Source organism: Bubalus bubalis, chromosome 8, assembly GCF_019923935.1.
Source record: "Bubalus bubalis isolate 160015118507 breed Murrah chromosome 8, NDDB_SH_1, whole genome shotgun sequence".
Classification (NCBI taxonomy): Eukaryota; Metazoa; Chordata; class Mammalia; order Artiodactyla; family Bovidae; genus Bubalus; species Bubalus bubalis.
Window position 1 is genome coordinate 104,690,059 of NC_059164.1, and position 20,055 is coordinate 104,710,113.

General features: G+C 40.8%; 1 protein-coding gene across 9 annotated transcripts in view; it reads left to right on the forward strand.

The window, feature by feature from the left end:
- MGAM (maltase-glucoamylase) overlaps positions 1-20,055 on the forward strand; it is a 100,295-nt gene that overhangs the window by 28,249 nt on the left and 51,991 nt on the right. For 8 of the 9 annotated variants that reach the window (XM_044946981.2, XM_044946982.2, XM_044946986.2 and 5 more), the window contains exons 5-17: positions 283-392; positions 1,248-1,399; positions 2,277-2,448; positions 5,940-6,039; positions 10,689-10,801; positions 11,110-11,235; positions 12,131-12,262; positions 12,413-12,529; positions 13,605-13,718; positions 15,223-15,307; positions 17,310-17,427; positions 18,439-18,610; positions 19,909-20,025. In XM_044946981.2, coding sequence (XP_044802916.2) covers positions 283-392; positions 1,248-1,399; positions 2,277-2,448; positions 5,940-6,039; positions 10,689-10,801; positions 11,110-11,235; positions 12,131-12,262; positions 12,413-12,529; positions 13,605-13,718; positions 15,223-15,307; positions 17,310-17,427; positions 18,439-18,610; positions 19,909-20,025 — 1,628 coding nt within the window. Of the gene's footprint in view, positions 1-282; positions 393-1,247; positions 1,400-2,276; positions 2,449-5,939; positions 6,040-10,688; positions 10,802-11,109; positions 11,236-12,130; positions 12,263-12,412; positions 12,530-13,604; positions 13,719-15,222; positions 15,308-17,309; positions 17,428-18,438; positions 18,611-19,908; positions 20,026-20,055 lie in introns of those variants that run through there. The other variant, XM_044946985.2, reaches the window with a different exon arrangement.

A 20,055-nucleotide genomic window follows, 5' to 3' on the forward strand; every position in this document is an offset into this window, starting at 1 on the left:
GGGTATAGGAGTGACTGATGGGCTGATGGAAGAGGAGGGATGTTTCTGTTCAGATTTTGGAGAAGAGAGGCATAGCTTTTGAATAAAGTAATAGCAATACCTAGCTTCAGAATCTGGTCCAATGTGGTATGTGTGTATGATGAGGTCCACATCTGTGTCTCCTCTTCTGATGGGAAGTAAAGGCTTTTCACCAGCCTCTTTGACACAAAGGTTACTTGTATGTGGCTGTTGTTTGTGAATTTACGCAGCTGGCTCTGAAAACTCTCTTTCTTTTCACGTTAGGATTCACAGCCCGGCTGGAAAGGTTGTCTTCTCTATCTCTGTTTGGAAATGATATCAACAATGTCCTTCTCACAGCAGAATACCAGACATCTAACCGTTTCCACTTTAAGGTTGTAGTTTATTTATATTTTTCATATTATTTTCTATTATAGTTTATGACAAAATATTGAATATAGTTCCCTGTGCTCTACAGTAGGACCTTGTTCTTAAATATTTATGCTATATATTATAGTTTTGTTATGTATCATATATATGTTAATATATGTTATGTATTATAGATATCATTTGCTAATCCCAAATTCCTAGTTTATCCCTCCTCAACCCCCTTTCCCGTTTGGTAACCATAAGTTTGTTTTCTATGTCTTTGTGTCTTTTTCTTTTGTAAATACATTCATCTGTGTCATATTTTAGGTTCCACATGTAAGTGGTATCACATGATACCTGCTTATTTAGAAACATTTTTGAGAGGTTCTTGTTCCCTTCCTGAGGACTGCAGTTACTACAAAAGAGAAAAATTTGCTAGTAGAGTATTTTTCTCTACTGTCATTTTCTTACTTAGCACCTGTATGTTGAAGGTACCTATTGCCTTCCTTCAGTGTGATAAGTTCCCAGATATGTATTATAGGGTTCACTGGCGAGTTTTGGCTTTCATGCATTTTCCCTCGATACCCCATGTGAAATGTGGTAGGGAGGGGAAGAAAAGAATGATCACAGTTTTGAAAATTCTAGAGATAAGTCATGTCTGCAGACTTACAGTGTATGTTTCTACTAAAGACTAACTTATGTCCAAGCGTTAAACATCTGAATTGGGTGATATAATTTCAGATTAGAATGTCATCTGCTGCCCAGATTCCAGTGCCAGGAGCATAGGTGTTGGGAAGCATGGTGTTGGTAGGCATGTTTCTGTTTTAGAGAAAGTAGAGATGTTTTCATTTTGACCTTTTTTTGCTAACCTCTCTGGACAGTTAACTGACCAAAACCAGAACAGATACGAAGTGCCCCATGAACACGTGCAACCCTTCACAGGAAATGCTGCCTCTTCCTTGACGTATAAAGTTGAGGTCTCCAAACAGCCGTTTGGCATCAAAGTGATCAGAACGAGCAACAATCGTGTTCTGTAAGTTTTGGAAACTTACCTAGAGAGCTGAGTCTGAAGGTTATGGAGGAGGGAGGTTTGCAAACCTGAAAAAGAATGCCTTTCTATACTATTCTAGAAGGCTGTAAGCTCACTGATGGTGACCAGACTCTCCACCTTCAAATGCATATTTTTCACTGCCTTTCTGCCTCTTTCTTTCTTCCTGCTCCACTATTTCTCTTTCTCCCCCTCCCTTCTCCTCTTCCTCCTCTGTTATTACTAAGCGTTTATTAAAGGCCAGGCACTGGGCTGTGTGTCCTTTTTCTTTTTCTTCCTTCCATTAAGTCATTTTTCCTCTTTATTGTCCCTTTTTTTCCTTCCATCTTTCTAACACCTATGCACCAGTAGCTCTCTGTGGAGCATCTACTATAATGTAAGAGTAATCTGATCGCATAATAGAGTATTAGGGGGACAAATCTAAGAAATGTGCCAAATGGTACCTGATCTCTTTCTTGTTATCCATTGGAAAATATCACAGGAGGGCAAATGGAGCCAATTAAACAGGGAGCATTGAGTCTTTGAAGGCTTCCCAGGTGGCATTAGTGGTAAATAATCCAATGCAGGAGATCCAATCAAGTCTCCAATGCAGGAGATCCCTGGGTCCCATCCCTGGGTTGGGAAGATCTCCTAGGGAAGGAAATGGCACCCCACTCCAGTATTCTTGCCTGGACAATCCCATGGGCAGAGGAGCCTGGTGGATTACAGTCCATGGGGTCACAGAAAGTTGGATGCAGCAGAGTGACTGAGCACAGCCCAGCACAGCACACTGAGTCTTTGAGCCATAAGAACAATTTCCTAAGCAGCTGCATTCTCTCCACACCACTTGCCCACCTGTCCCATGTTTTCTACCTGTGTCCAGGTTTGACTCCAGCGTCGGGCCCCTGCTATTTGCTCACCAGTTCCTGCAGCTCTCCATCCAACTGCCTAGTGCCAACGTGTATGGGCTGGGAGAACACGTGCACCAGCAGTACCGGCATGACATGAACTGGAAGACCTGGCCCATATTTGCCAGGGACACAACCCCCAATGGGGTAAGCTTTCAGATGGCCCCCCTTCACTGAATATCATAGTCTCTTCATGAGGTCACTCCTAGCAGTACAGTTCGGTTCAGTCACTCAGCTGTGTCCGTCTCTTTGCGACTCCATAGACTGCATCACACCAGGCTTCCCTGTCCATCACCAACTCCCGGAGCTTGCACAAACTCATTTCCATTGAGTCAGTGATGCCATCCAACCATCTCATCCTGTGTCGTCCCCTTCTCTTCCTGCCTTCAATCTTTTGCAGCATCAGGGTCTTTTCAAATGAGGCAGTTCTTCACTTCAGGTTCAGCATTAGTCCTTCCAATGAATATTCAGGTTTGATTTCCTTTAGGATGGACAGGTTTGATCTTCTTGCAGTCCAAGGGACTCTTGAGAGTCTTCTCCAACACCACAGTTCAAAAGCATCCATTCTTCGGTGCTCAGCTTTCTTTATGGTCCAACTCTCACATCCATACATGACTACTGGAAAAACCATAGCTTTGATTAGATGGACCTTTGTCAGCAAAATAATGTCTCTGCTTTTTAATATGCTATCTAGGTTGGTCTTAGCTTTTCTTCCAAGAAGCAAGCGTCTTTTAATTTCATGGTTGCAGTCACCATCTGCAGTGATTTTGGAGCCCCCCAAAATAAAGTCTGTCACTGTTTCCATTGTTTCCCCATCTATTTGTCATGAAGAGATGTACATGCAGTACACTATAATGGTTAGGAATAAGCTGCTAGGGTGAAGCTACCAGGTCTGAATTCTGGCACTGCTACTCACCAGTAGCAGAAGAGGGCAACAGAGAATAAGATGGCTGGATGGCATAACCAATTCAATGGACATGAACTTGGGCAAACTCCAGGAGATGGTGAGGGACAGGAGGCCTGATGTGCTGCAGTCCATGGGGTCACTAAGAGTTAGACATGATTTGGTGGCTGAACAATAACAACAGCACTCACCAGTTATGTGGTTCTGGGCAGGTTTCTCCTCTGTATCTTTAGTTCCCCATTCATAAAATGGGGGTAGTATACTTACTTCATAGGGTTGTGATGGTGATTAGATGAACAGATACATATAGAGTCTCTATAATAGTGTCTGCCACATAGAAAGTGCTCAATAAATACCAACTACTTTTATTTTATTTTCCTTTTGAACTAACTAGTTGTGGGAAAAACCAATATTGATTCTGCAGAATATGTTGGTTCTGATCACCACATTTTAGGTTGACCTTTACAAATCACCAACTCACCAGGTTTGTCAGCAAAATAGGATAAAATATCAACTAAAATTCTGTATTAATCATTCTTTCCTTGAAGAATGTTTGGGGCAGTGAGAGAATAGAAGGAATAAAGTTTCATTGTTGTTATTTTTTTTTTCTGTTTTGTTTTTACTGCTAAAATTCAAAGTAGAGATATTTTCTAGACTCAGCAATGCTACATTCAGGTTTTGTTCAGCAACTTTCCTGATTAAGCAGAACTAGTGAGTGAATGGAAGGAAATTAGAGGGATAATTTATTAAATGACTTTTAAAAATACATTATCTCTATTTACCAAAAGAACTCTGAAAAAATAATTTTATTTTACTCCATCTAACAGACAAAGAAACTGAGGTTTAGAGAAGCCAGATAAATAGCACAATGTAAAAAAAAAAAAAAACACCAAAAACCCAAACAAGAGCTTGCCTAGTAGCTCAGTGGTAAAGAATCTGCCTGCCAATGCAGGAGATGTGGATTTGATCCCTGAATCAGGAAGATCCCCTGGAGAAGAAAATGACTACCCACTCCAGTATTCTTGCCTGGGAAAGTCCATGGACAGAGGAACCCGAGGGCTACAGTCCATGGGGTCGCAAAAGAGTCAGACACAACTGAGCGACTAAACAACAAACACAACAACAAAAAATAGTTTGTAAGGAACAGAGATAAGATCTAACCCCTGGCCCATGCGCCTTACCATACCACATCCTATCAGAAAAACAGGACAGGTGTTGATTCAGAGCAGGTCATCTGGGATATGGCTGCTGATGCTTGTTTAATAAGGAGCCTAGGATCCTTGCTGCTTGAAGTATGCAGCACAGGAAACACCACATGAGAAATTTGGGCTCTCAGCTCTCTCTTCTAACTACTGAATTAGAACCCACACTTAAATTAAGTTCCTTTGGAATTTTTATGCACACCAAATTTTGAGACATACTGGCCCAGAGCAGTGATTCTCAAACATGATTACACTTTGGAAGCACCCTGGGGAATTCAACAAATATAGCTGCCAGCTTCTGTCTCCAGAGATTCTGTTTTAATTGAGGTGGAATGTGGCCCAGGTTGAGAACTACTGTTCCCAAGTCTAGAAGCCCAGCTCAAGTTCTAATGTTTACTCTTGTGAAGACTAGAAGACCAGATATCTTAAATAGATCTCCATCTAGTTGCAAATTAAATGGTGCCTGATTTGTATAAGACAGAGGATGAGATGGTTGGATGGCATCACCGACTCAATGGACGCGAGTTTGGGTAAACTCCAGGAGTTGGTGATGCACAGGAAGGCCTGGTGTACTACAGTCCATGGGGTCACAAAGAGTTGGACACGACTGAGCGACTGAACTGAACTGAACTGATTTATATTAGGACTTGATGAAGTTTTTGCAGGTGGGGTTAGGTCAAACCTCTTTGAGTCAAGGTCAAGCCTGTTTGAGGGGAGAGTTGCTTTTTTAAAAAAAATTATTGGAGTATAGTTGATTTACAATGTTGTGTTAGTTTCTGGTGTACAGAAAAGTGATTCAATTATGCATATACTTATATTCATTCTTTTCTCATATAGATTATCACAAAATATTGAGTAGATTCCCTGTAGATCCTTTTTGGTCATCTATATTATAGATAGTAATGTGTGTATGTTTATCTCAAGCTCCTGATTTATCCCTCTCCACCCCGCCAAGTTTCCCCTTCGTGGCACCCCACTCCAGTACTCTTGCCTGGAAAATCCCATGGATGGAGGAGCCTGGTGGGCCGCAGTCCATGGAGTCGCTAAGAGTCGGGCAGGACTCAGCGACTTCACTTTCACTTTTCACTTTCCTGCATTGGAGAAGGCAATGGCAACCCACTCCAATGTTCTTGCCTGGAGAATCCCAGGGATGGGGGAGCCTCGTGGGCTGCCATCTATGGGGTCTCACAGAGTCAGACACGACTGAAGCGACTTAGTAGCAGCAGCAGCAGCAAACATAAGTTTGTTTTTGATACCTATAGAGAAGAGCTGTTATGAACTACAGTTTCAAAACTCCTGTTCTCCTACATCTTAACACATCATAAGCTCTCACAGCCAACTCATTGTATAAGAAAATACTAATTCATTTGATTAACATCAACCAAATATAGACCTTGTATTAGAAATCTGTGTCTTCTTTGACCACAAGTTCTTTTGTCCATTTCTTGCATGATTAATACTGATTTCCTAAGCTATTTCTGGCCATGTGGGGCTTGTTTGTAAATTTTTGTTTTTAAATTGTCTTTCTGCAGGATGGAACTAACTTGTATGGTGCACAGACATTCTTCCTATGCCTTGAAGATGCTAGTGGATTGTCCTTTGGAGTGTTTCTGCTGAACAGCAATGCCATGGGTAAAAGACTAAAGGAATATTCATGAAAAGACTACCCAAGAATGACTTTCAGTCCCTTTCTGACAGCATCATGATAAAGGAATGGTGCCCTTTAGGGTTTCATATGTTCTCTGATTGTATCATCCCTGTTTCATTACTTGTTGACCCAAGGTGGCCATGAGTTGAGTGTCCTCTCCTAGCTTATGATTTTCTTCAATCTGTTTGCCTCTGTTGGAAAATTTTCTATTTTTGAGTTAAAACAGCTAACCTTCCCTATAATCTATTCTGAGGCAGTTTCTACCAATTTATTTTTCTCCTTCCTCAGACATCCATCCAGTACAGGGGTTAATATCAGCTTTGGTAAAAAACAGGTAATTCTTCTAGTGTGTGCATGCTCTGTGTCTGACTGTTTGTGACCCCATAACTATAGCCCGCCAGGCTTATTCATCCATGGGATTTTCCAGGCAAGAATATTGGAGTGGGTTGCCATTACCTATTCCAGGGTATCTTCCCACCTCATGGATCAAACCTGCATGTCTTACATGTCCTGCATTGGCAGCTGAATTCTTTAACGTTAAACCACCTGGGAAGTCCAGTTGTTCTACTAGCTGAGCCTAACCAAGGAGATACAACTGAGCAGTGAATATTGCATTGAGACACTAAGGGTAGCAAGGTAAAGTGGGGTGAGTGTTGAAGGCCATGCAAAATATTTTCAGACTGTTTAAGATCTCATGGTAATATCATAGGATTCCAGAAAGTAGCTCACTCCCTTATCTTTGAAGGTTTTAGACCAGATCAACGATTCTTAACTATTTTTCTACTTGCACCATCACATACAATCCCAGGGCAATGATTCAATCACTGTAGGGGGAGAGCGGTTGTATCAGAATCCCAGAGTTGATGATCAGCACAGGATACTGATCCCCACCGTCTTCTCGACTGAGACTCAGTGGACTAGTTCAGGGCCACTCAAAGTGTGGTTCGTGGAAGGTTCACAGACTGTTTCAGGTCTACAGTAACATAAATATAGAAACTGAAAGTAAACATTGCTATAACCATCCAAGTGCATGCATGAACCTTTTTTCTAGTGTTTCATTTTTGTGTTATTTTACAAAAGCATCAGTTTGCAAAGAATCAGAAATTTGAAAAATTAGGCTCTGATTTTTGTTTTTTACCAGACTGAGAATAACTAGAGTGATACAAGATGTTTCTAAGATACTTAATTGAATCTTAGATGATTCTAAGCTACCTGATAGTCAAAGAATAGACTGAGGTAATGCAAATGCAGTTTCCGGTGGCTGAAAGGAACCAGAAAACAAGTTGAGTAGACTTAGAGTATCTAGGATCCTGTGACCTTTCCCTCTAAGCCTGATCAGACCGATTTTTAAGAATGTATTCCTTTTTAATTGGAGGATAATTGCTTTACAATGTTGTGTTGGTTTCTGCCAGACATCAACATGAATCAGCCATAGGTGTACGTATGTCCCCACCCCCTTGAACCTCTCTCCCACCGCCCACTCCATCCCTCCCCTCTAAGTAGCCACAGAGCACCAGGTTGAGCTCCCTACATCGTACAGCAAATTCCCACTAACTATATATTTCACCTCTGGTAATGTATATATTTCAATGCTACTCTATTCGTCCAGCCTCTCCTCCCACTGTGTCTGTGAGTCTGTTCTCTCTGTCTGCATCTCCATTGCTCCGTTGCACACAGGTTCATCAGTACTATCTTTCTAGATTCCACATATATGCGTTAATATATGATATTTGCTTTTCCTCTTTCTGACTTACTTCATTCTGTATAATAGGCTCTAGGTTCACCCACCTCATTAGAACTGACTCAAACACATTTCTTTTTATGGCTGGTAATATTCCAATGGAATATTACTGAGATGGTTGGATGGAATCACAGATTCAATGGACATGAACTTGGGCAAACTCCAGGAGATGGTGAGAGAGAGGGAAGCCTGGTGTGCTGCCGTCCATGGGGTCATGAAGAGTCAGACATGACTTGGCGACTGAACAACAACAGCAACAACAACAATATGTACCACAACTTCTTTATCCATTCATCTGTCAGTCGACATCAGGTTTCGTCCATGTTCTAGCTATTGCAAATAGTGCTGCAATGAGCATTGGGGTATGCATGTCTTTTTCAGTTACGGTTTCCTCAGGGCATATGATCAGTAGTGGGATTGTTAGCTCATATGGTAGTTTTATTCCTAGATTTTTAAGGAATGTCCATACTATTCTCCATAGTGGCTGAATAACTTACATTCCCACCAACAGTGTTGGAGGGTTTCCTTTTCTCTACATCCTCTCCAGCATTTATTGTTTGTAGATTTTTTGATGATGGCTATTCTGACCAGTGTGAGTTGATTGCTCATTGTAGTTTTGATCTGCATTTCTCTGAAAATGAGTGACATTGAACATCTTTTCTTGTGTTTACTAGCCATCTGTATGTCTTCTTTGTAGGAATATCTTTTCAGGTCTTCCGCCCACTTTTTGACTGGGATTTTTGCTTTTCTGGTATTGAGCTGCATGAGCTGCTTGTGTATTTTGGAAATTAATCTTTTGTTAGTTGTTTCATTTTCTATTATTTTCTCCCATTCTGAGGGTTGCCTTTTCACCTTGTTTATAGTTTCCTTTGCTATGCAAAAGCTTTTAAGTTTAATTAGCTCTCACTTGTTTATTTTTGTCTTTATTTCCATTACCCTAGGACATGGGTCATAGAGGATCTTGCTGTGATTTATGTCAAGAAGTGTACTGCCTATATTTTTCTTCTAAGAGCTTTATAGTTTCTGGCCTTACATTTAACACATGTATACCTGTGGCGGATTCATTTTGATATTTAGCAAAACTAATACAATTATGTAAAGTTTAAAAATAAAATAAAATTAAAAAAATAAAGATAAAAAAAAAGTCTTTAATCCATTTTGAATTTATGTTTGTGTATGGTGTTACGAGGTATTCTAGTTTCATTATCGCTAATGCAAATCAAGATGATGGGGAGACTTCATCTTTGAGAACTGCAATGGGGGCTTAGAGAGATTTTGAATTTATAATATCATCTCTGACATTGTTTTAGTTTGGCTCTTGCTTGATATGAGATCCACTGAGGCTATGACCTCTGTGAGTGTAGCTGGGTTATATTCCTGTAGTTATGATGGGTAATGGGATTGGAAGAGCATGTTCTGTAGTTGTGAATGCCTGAGGAGAAAATTTTTTTCTATGTTCTCTTAAGTTAGGTATTTAGGGGCCTGTGAATCAATCTGACAAAAGACAGGTTAGTAAGAGAAAGACTGAGTTTATTTACATGTGTGACATACATATGCACAAGAGTGCTCAATAAGTAGCTCAAAGGAGTGGTTAGAATTTGGGTTAGAATTTACATACCATCCTATGGGTTTCCCTGTTGGCTCAGATGGTAAAGAATCTGCCTGCAATGCAGGAGACCTGAGTTCAGTCCCTGGGTTGGGAAGATCCCTTGGAAAAGGGAATGGCTACCCACTCTAGCATTCTTGCCTGAAGAATTCCATGGACACAGGAGCCTAGCAGCCTACAGTCCATGGAGTCACAATGAGTCAGATATGACTGAGCAACTAACATTACCATCCTAATAAGGTAGAGGAAGAAAGTTACTTAGGATGAAACAAATAACTCCCTGATGGGGTGAGAAGGCATTTAATGGGACAACAAATGACTTTTTGGAAAGATTAGAGAGTCCTTAGGAGAATAGTGCAGAGAAGGCAATGGCACCCCACTCCAGTACTTTAGCCTGGAAAATCCCATGGACGGGGGAGCCTGGTGGGCTGCAGTCCATGGGGTCGCTAATAGTCGGACACAACTGAACGACTTCACTTTCACTTTTCACTTTCATGCATTGGAGAAGGAAATGGCAACCCACTCCAGTGTTCTTGCTTGGAGAATCCCAGGAACGGGGGAGCCTGGTGGGCTGCCGTCTATGGGGTCGCACAGAGTCGGACATGACTGAAGCAATTTAGCAGCAGCAGCAGCAGGGAGTTTATGACAACTAACTTCTTTTCTTAGAAGTTTTTAATTTTAAAGATTTTGTTGACGTGAACACTTTTTAAAATCTTTATTGGATTTGTTACAAACTGTTTCTGTTTTATGTTTTGGTATTTTGGCTGTGAGGCACATGGTATCTTAGCTCCCTGATCAGGGGTCAAACTTACACCCCATGCATTGGAAACCAGTCTTAACTCCTGGACCACCAGGGAAGTTTGACATCAGAGTGCTTATGAGAGGCTCTGTGTTTAGGTTGATGAGGGATTTCAGAAACTCAAATATCTTCAACTTATAATCATTCTAATGCCACGGTGGCTTATTCTGAACCTCTTCGCAAAACTGGTTGCTTTTTCATGAAATCCTGATACAACACTAAAAATACTCCAGTCACCATTATGAAAATCTGCTACAGAGCAAAAGCTTTGACCGCTCTCATTCTATGAGGGTGGACTTTGACCATCAGAGTTTGTCCCTTTTTATACAAAAACGAGGTATTAGAATCACTTCATTAAAACGAGGTATTAGAATCACTTCATTAGTGTTCAGATGATTGGGGACCTTCTGGTCTACAAATTTAAACTTTATATTTATTACTCTAAAACAAATTCTAATGTTTATTTGCTTCATTTTTAATCTTCAAGAGGTTTTCCTCCAGCCCACCCCAGCTGTCACTTATCGCACCATTGGGGGCATTCTTGACTTCTACGTGTTCTTGGGGAATACTCCAGAGCAAGTTGTTCAAGAATATCTAGAGGTAAACTTACGATATCATCATTATGATTAAGGAAATCCTAAATAGCACAAAGAAAATGAAATTTAATGTAAGTGTGACTTATAAACATATGCTGTTAATATTATAAGTAGCTGCTACAAATGTGCTACTACAATTTGACCCTACCCTCCATGATTTATAAAGGGGCTGGAAAAATAGACTAGCATCTAACATTAAGGAAACAGTGTGTTGGGAAGTGGGTAGTATTTTGTGCCCCCAAACTAATGCTCAGAATAAAATTTTTTAAAAGCAAAGTATTTCCTAACTTTCATTTTACATCACTCTTTCAGCTCATTGGACGGCCAGCCCTACCCTCATACTGGGCGCTTGGGTTTCATCTCAGTCGTTATGACTATGGAACCCTAGATAACATGAAAGAAGTCGTGGAGAGAAACCGTGCTGCGCAGCTGCCTTATGTAAGTAAGATTTCAAAAAATGCCCCAAAATTAAAAGAACTGGGGAATAAGAACATGTGTTTATATTTTCTCCTCCTGAGCTTTTTTTTTTAAATATATAACAAAAATATTTTTACATATTCAGAATGCCAGACTCTTTTGTCGGGCCAACCATTCCTCTAAAGCAACTGGTTCAGGAAATAGTACATAGAGACCACAATTATGGGGTTGGGAGACAATCTGTTTCTTTCTCTATTTTTCTTACCACGTGTTTTAATAGTAAAATTTTCTTATGCTTACTGTACTGATTACATTTCGCATAATGAATTTTTTATTTGACTTCTCAAGACATTTATTTTCCTAGTTTAAGTGAGCAAAAGGATATAGTACATGCATGTAATAACATATTTTTATGTTTTAAATGACCACACTTGAATGTGTCTATTATATAATGAGTAGTGAGGTATTGCAAGAGATGCAAAGGGAAAAGCCCGAACTTCTCTGGAATAATCTTCTTCTGTCCTCTACCCCCATGCCCTTGGAGGCAGACATTTAGGTCCTAGAGCAAGAGTCAATTTCTTTCTGGGCTTCACTGTTTTCGTAAGAGTAAGATTAGGAAAGAATAAATGTCAAAGAAGGCTTGAAGTAGAAGAGAAGCAACAAAACAGAATGTGGGGCAGTCAAATGAGAGAGAGGAGGTGGGAGACACAGCACCTTCCCTTCTTTATTGTGGATGACATGGCATTTAGGTAATGGATGTGTTTTGACAGCCTTAGTGATTTTTTTTTGTAATTGTCTTGGTTTGTCTGTTAGATTGGACTTTAATGCTAGAAGGCCAGACAACAAGGTAGAGTGATGCAGCTAATCTGATTCCAGGGGTGGGCCCATAAATTGTGGACCTTGTGTATTCTTTCAGGATGTTCAGCATGCTGATATTGATTACATGGACGCAAGAAAGGACTTCACTTATGATCCAGTAGCTTTCAAGGGCTTCCCTGAGTTTGTTAAAGAATTACACAATAACGGACAGAAACTGGTCATCATTGTGGTATGGGCAGTCCTCTTATACCCCCACATCAGGTCCCTTCTCTTCTTTGTCATTGAAGCCCCCTCTCCCTACCTCATCCCCAATTTCCAATCTCCTTTCAGTGCCTCTGGCTTAAAGCTAGGTTCCTCACTGTATTTTTCTCCTTCTTAGGATCCTGCCATCTCCAACAACTCTTCCCTAAGTAATCCCTATGGCCCATATGACCGGGGTTCAGATATGAAGATATGGGTGAATACTTCAGATGGAGTGACTCCACTCATTGGGGAGGTAACTTAATGGGGAAGCTAGGAGCCGGTGGGGGGGTGGGGGCTGTGGCTGTGTTATATGTGTGTGAGCGTGTGCGTGTATAATTGTTTTGTTTTACATTTTCAGTTGTCATATTTGCTGGGGATCGACTTGCCCTTGTGGTTTTATCTCCAAATACCTACCAGCCATCTGAGCTCTTACATTCCCTTCATAGCAAAGTCCCTTTGAACAATAGATGTAGATACTGAATATTTCCCTCCTCACTCCCCATTTGCTCTTTAGCTGACTTCAGTCTGCTTTTTTCCCCATCCCTCCTCTGACAAATGGCACCAGTTATTTTCAAATTGGCAAATCCAGTGGAACTGTTTCATTCCTTTTTTTACTCAATTTTTCTGTTATCTGACAAGTTTGATATTCTTTCTCAAATTTCTATTTGTCCTTGTCTTCCATCAAAGTATTATCTGCTGCTTCACTTCTAATATCTCTGCTGACCTGAGTGCATAGTGTCTGACAGGAGGTGGATAGGAAGACAATAGAGAAGAGTGATTGATGGTTGGAACATACAACTTGTGATGCGTCAGTTGAAATTACACAGTACTCTTCCTCATTTGCTTCCCCTGTGCTCAGTCAGTAAAGAATCCACCTGCAATGCAGGAGACCCGGATTTGATCCCTGGGTTAGGAAGACCCCCTGGAGAAGGAACTGGCAACCCATTCCAGTATTCTTGTCTGGGAAATCCCATGGACAGAGCCCTGGCGGGCTACAGTCCATGGGATCACAAGGGTTGGACCAGACTTGGTGACTAAACCACCACCATTCTCTCATTTATCATTCCCAGGATTGGGAGTTGAACTTTAACAATGATTTAATCTTTTTTTTTTTTTTTTTAATAACTTCTTTTCTTCAAGTGTCAGTTGACAACTCCTATCTATCCTAAGTATTTGAAGTGCTTCACATCCTTAACTGAAAATGACCTATGTCTGGGCAGCTCTGTTGCCATAATCATATTAGGAATTTCCTTGTAAAGTACTCTACTCTATTTTATTCTGTATTCATTTAACTTTCTCTGATTAATTATTTTCTTTTCTTCCTGCAGGTCTGGCCTGGAAAAACTGTGTTTCCTGATTACACCAACCCTAAGTGTACTGCTTGGTGGACAAATGAATTTGAGCTTTTCCACAGTCAAGTAGAGTTTGATGGAATCTGGATCGTGAGTTCTTAACATTTTTTTCTCTTTCCCTAAAATTAATTTTTATTGAAGTATATTTGCTTTACAGTGTTGTGTTAGTTGCTATTGTACAGCAAAGTGAATCAGCTTTATGTATACATACATCCCTTCATTTTTGTATTTCCTCCCCATTTAGATCATCATAGAGCTCTGAGTAAATTTCCCTGAGCTATACAGTAGGTTCTCAATTATTATCTAGAGTTCTTAACATTCTGTTGAATAGGCAGCTAACATTCAGACTGTGTATCTCTATATCACTGAATCATGGAGCACAGGGTCAAGAGGAGAGGAAAGCAAGAATGGCAGTAATTCTAAGTATTCCCTCTCTTACTATTCAAATAATCTTACCAAGACAGGTAGCTTAGACTCAAAAGCAGATTGTTAGAACTGGAAGTAAACTCAGGAATCAGTTCTATTCAAGTCTGTGTGTGTTCAGTGGCTCAGTTGCGTCTGACTCTGTGCAACCGTATGGACTGTAGTCCTCCAGGTTTCTCTGTCCATGGGATTCTCCAGGCAAGAATATTGGAGTGGATCACCATGCCCTCCTCCAGGGGATCTTTCTGACCCAGGGACTGAACCTGGGTCTCCTGCATTGCAAGCAGATTCGTTACCATCTGAGCCACCAGGGAAGACATTGTCATTGTCACAAAGTAACTGAATGGTTCAACGGCCAGTTCAGGGCTCTTTCACTCGGACAAGTTGGATACACTGACCAGAGCCAGGGTACTCAGGTGTGGACAGAACTGTGGCTACAGAAAGGACAAATGTCTCATAGACTAATATCGAACGAAAACCAATGCAGAGCAGGAGGTGTTCAACACAATTTAGGGAGCGCTAGCATTGAAATTCTTTCTATTTATAAGGGAAAGGTAGAAAATGCAAACAGTAGAGCTAAACAGATCAGAAGAGTGAAAATGATATCAACCAAGGGCATCTGCTATCAGTATTTCCGTGTGCATCTTTACAGACCTCTCACTTGCACAGCTGTGGGTACCTGCTTATTCACTCACTCTCTCCGCATATGTTTATATATGCAAATGCATTTATATATGTGTATATTCATAGCTATATTTGCATATCTAGAGAATGTATCAATATAAGTTGATTTATATGGGATCATATAAATTGAAATATGATTCACCTAATATTGGGTTGGCCAAAAATTTCATTCAGGTTTTTCTGTAAGAGGTTACGGAAAAACCCAAATGAACCTTTGGCCAACCCAATATTTTGAGAAATATTTCAGTTTAAATGATTGAAGACATATGTCATTTTGAAGGGATTTTAACAACTTTCTCCACAAAGCCTTCAATGGGTAGGGAAGACAGGGCAGGACCATCTGTTTCTCTCTTTAACCTAAGGACCTCTTTAGAAAAGAAATATGTAGAATTATTTCTCTGAGTCCTTAAAAAAAAAAAGACACCATCTGTAGAACATATGAAGAAATGTTACTCTTTCTTAATAGTTTTTGCTCTTTGTCTTGTAGGATATGAATGAAGTTGCCAACTTCGTGGATGGCTCAGTTTCAGGATGTCCCACAAGCAATCTAAATTATCCCCCATTCACTCCCAGTAAGCATTGATTAGTCTGATTAAAGTGGCAACACACACCTCATATTTTAAATTCATAAGGATAGATATAACAACCTGCTGAGGGTTTTTGTACATAAATTGCATAGAGGAAGGAAAATGTGGGTACCGTATAAAGAAAACCAGAGAAGAAAATCAAAACACCCTGCTTTCTTAGATGAGGCATAAATTAAAAAGGGGCAACCTAGTCCTTCTGCTTACATCTGAGCTGTTTCTAGGGGAAAGTCAGGAGAAGATATGGTACAGAAACCAGAGGCTAGCAGTTAGTTCATTCTGCTCTCAAGTGTGGACCCAGACAGGTAAGGGCTTACCAGAGAGAGACCAGATAACTAGGTTTGGTCTTCAGATGAAGTCAAGTTTGGTCAAGTCAAGAGAGTAAAGAAGAGATTTGGATGACAGGATGAGAGGAAGCCAGAACCCATGGCTTGGGAGGACAAAGTCAGTGTCAGTGAATAGAATGCTAGAGAGATCTGATTGAACTTTGACCAATAGCATCTCCCAGGGTGTGGTCCTAGGATCACAGCATTTATTGTATTTTGAAGAAACCTAGAGGCTCACAGAGAAATAGTATCTTGATTAAGAAAGGAATAAATTGCTAAAATTATAGCATCTTTTGAAGACTTCTAAGATCATGGCATCTGGTCCCATCACTTCATGGCAAATAGTTGGGGAAACAGTGGAAACAGCGTCAGACTTTATTTTTCTGGGCTCCAAAATCACTGCAGATGGTGATTGCAGCCATGAAATTAAAAGACGCTTACTCCTTGGAAGGAAAGTTATGACCAACATAGACAGCATATTAAAAAGCAGAGACATTACTCTGTCAGCAAAGGTCTGTCTAGTCAAGGCTATGGTTTTTCCAGTGGTCATGTATTGGGCTATAAAGAAAGCTGAGTGCCAAAGAATTGATGCTGTTGAACTGTGCTGTTAGAGAAGACCCTTGAGAGTCACTTGGACTGCAAAGAGATCCAACCAGTCCATCCTAAAGTAGATCAGTCCTGGGTGTTCATTGGAAGGACTGATGTTGAAGCTGAAACTCCAATATTTTGGCCACCTTATGTGAAGAGCTGACTCATTGGAAAAGACCCTGATGCTGGGAAAGATTGAGGGCAGGAGGAGAAGGGGACGACAGAGGATGAGATGGTTGGATGGCATCACCGACTCAATGGACATGGGTTTGGGTGGACTCCAGGAGTTGGTGATGGACAGGGAGGCCTGGCGTGCTGCGGTTCATGGGGTCGCAAAGAGTCGGACACGACTGAGCAACTGAACTGAACTCAACTGAATCTGACAAGAAAATAAGAAATTGTAACAAATGGGTCAAGACTAAACAGTGAGCGACTTAGATGGCAGGCTTCATTCTTTTAGTAATGGAAATTACTAATATTTTAGTAATGGAAATATGCAGTCAAATGGTTTTGGAAATACTGATCTGGCATTATGTGTGCTTCTAATAAGAATTAGAAAGTCGATAGATCAGAGGTAAATAAGCCATTAAGGAAATGATTGCAATAGTTAAGATCCAAAGTAATTTGGATCTGAACCAGAGTGGTATGAAGGGAGCAGAGAAGATTGGATGAATGAATGACAAGTTGGTCGATCATCCTTTATAGTATCTGGTCAACAGAGAGAAGGGATAGAAATTTATTTTTAATAAATATTTTTGTTCTTGGATCACTCAGCTAAGTCTGCAGACTTCAGATTTAACTTCAAATCTAACTGGACCCACTTACTTCTAAGTTCTTGTTTCTGGTCACCTGAGCACCCAGGTGGGAGGATGTGTGTGGGTGTCAAGTCAGCCCAATTGTTTTGCATAACAGAGAAACTACTGTGTATATAGCTCTCTGATTGTGCGGATAGTGTATGTCCACTTCCAGGGTGGCCATAAAATTGCCTGCTCGGGGAGCCGCCTTGTCTGGTGATAGTCGAGAAATGGGGAATGTGTAGCTCAGGCTGTCATTGACTGAACCCTCTTTTGTCACAGAAATCCTGGATGGGTACCTGTTCAGCAAGAGCATCTGCATGGATGCAGTGCAGCACTGGGGGCAGCATTACGATGTCCACAATCTGTACGGCTACTCCATAGCCATCGCAACTGCAGAGTAAGGAAGGCCATTATCACGTGGGCTCAATACATGATCAGAGAGACTTAATACATGACCAGATTCTTAGTCTTGTCAGATTCCAGGTGCTACTATGTTATTTTTTAGAACTTGGCAAGATAAGTAAGGCTGTTGTTATTGAATGAATGAAGAAAATCCTGGGCACGTAGAGAAGAAAGTGAAAATGCAAGTGCAAATCATTCAGTTGTGTCCGACTCTTTGCAACCCCATGGACTATACAGTCCATGAAATTCTCCAGGCCACAATACTGGAGTGGATAGCCTTTCCCTTCTTCAGGGGATCTTCCCATCCCAGGGATTGAATCCAGGTCTCCTTCATGGCAGGTGGATTCTTTACCAGCTGAGCCATAAGGGAAACCCAAGAATACTGGAGTGGGTAGCCTATCCCTTCTCCAGCAGATCTTCCTGACCCAGGAATTGAACTGGGGTCTCCTGCATTGTAGACTGATTCTTTACCAACTGAGCTATCAGGGAAACCCAAAGGGAAGAAGGAAGCTAATAAATATTTATGAAATGTATATAATGAAAGAAAGAATGAATACATACATGAATAGAAAGTTGGAAGAAAGAAAGAGAAGTAACCCAACCAAGGTCAAACAGCTAATAAATTGTAAGAGCAAAATGTGGACTCATTTCTGCATGAGTCCAAGGTTTCATGTATTTTCCTCTCTGTCATACTCTATAGACTTTGGTGTACGGAGGGTTAAGTAACTTACAGACTTCATGTGCTTTGGGATTTTAGGTACCAGCTCAGTATCCTTGTACTGAAATTTGATTTTATGGAGTAAATGATGTACATAGAATGCCTAAAACAAAACAAAATATAAACATACCCAGTGGGGCAGTCTGCTCCCCATAGCAAATCTAGCCCTAGAGGAGAGAACTAGAAGAAAAGAGTAGGGTATTAACTTGAGAGCTTCAGTATCATCACATTAACCTCTGGGCTAAGACTCACTAAGGTCACACATTGACTCCCTCTCTCCCTTTCTAGAACTGTCAAGACTGTGTTCCCCAACAAGAGAAGCCTCATTTTAACCCGTTCTACATTTGCGGGTTCTGGCAAGTTTGCAGCCCACTGGTTAGGAGACAACGCTGCCACCTGGAGCGACCTTCGATGGTCCATCCCTGGCATGCTCGAGTTCAACCTGTTTGGTATCCCAATGGTGAGTCCACATGGCAGTCCTCAGAATGCCTCATTCTAGATGGCTTCCAAATAATAAACTTTCCCTCCTCTGCCCTCCGCAGCCTAGGGTTAAGTGTCTGGCGAGCACTGCTTCATCTACATTAGTATGACACTGATACCACGACATTCTTTCCTGTACTGCCTTATAAAAATAGAAGCTTGATACCACCTTGAAGTGGTATCATTGGAACATTTTTTTTTTAATTAAAGTACAACCTGCATGTGAAAAAGTGCACATATCTATAAGGTTACAGATGATGATTTTCACAAACGAAACACATCTGTGTATTTTGCACCCAAATGAGGAAGCACAACACTATCAGCATCCTAGAGATGGCTTTGGGATCTTTTAGTTAAATTCAACATATCTATTTATTGAGCTCTTACTCTGAGCAAAGTATTGAGCTAGGCGTACATGAAGAGAAACGTACATATAGTAATGGAAACACCTTCCTTCCCTCCCCACCCAGTTTATACACAAGCACACATACATAATTATGGCAAGCTAGGGTAATAGTGCCAACAGGAACATATAATTTAAATGTTAAAAGAAATCCCGAGAAAGGGAATTTTCAACTCTAATAAGATTACAAGAAACAAGGGGAGTCACAGGAAGAAGTCAATAGTTACTTCATAAAGAAGATGGCACTTGAGTTTAACCTTAAAAGTGGGTATGTTTATCAGACTAATGGTTAGGGGAGATCATTTTAAGACTGAGAAATAAACTTGAACAAGAGCAGCAAGAGGGAGCATTTGATGTATCTGTGAGGATGGGTATGTAGGACTGGAATGAGAAATGATGCTGGAAAGGTGAGTTGCAGCCAGTTACCACGAGTTACCAGGAGGAAGAGCAGCAGGAGACCCTGGATATTTTTGAAGAGATGAATGACCTGATTAGATTTAGCCATTGGAAAGTTAATTGTGCCAGTGCTGTGGTAAAAGTGATAATATCAACAGTATTTCTAGTTACTATTCACCAGAAAGCTATTGTACGTCACATGTTTTACTTATATCATCTCATTTACTAAAATCCTAGAGTGCCCACTTTAATAAAATGAGGAAACTGATGCACAGAGGGTTGAGTAACTCATTTGAAGTCACCTGGCAGTAAGGAGTGGACACGGGACACAGCCCAATTCTATCACACTGCATTCACCTTCTCAGGGAGAGGTCAGCCAAGTTGGATTGGCAGGTCTCCGGTAGAAAGCAAAGCCCAGGAGCAGGGAGCAGCAATGGAAGTGAGGTCCACATGCTGTCACTGTCTGTGTGTCCTTCCAGGTGGGTGCTGACATATGTGGCTTTATACTGGATACTTCTGAAGAGCTCTGCAGACGGTGGATGCAGCTGGGAGCATTCTATCCATTTTCCAGGAATCACAATAGCCAAGGCTACAAGGCAAGTCAGTGTCTCAGGAGATATGATCAA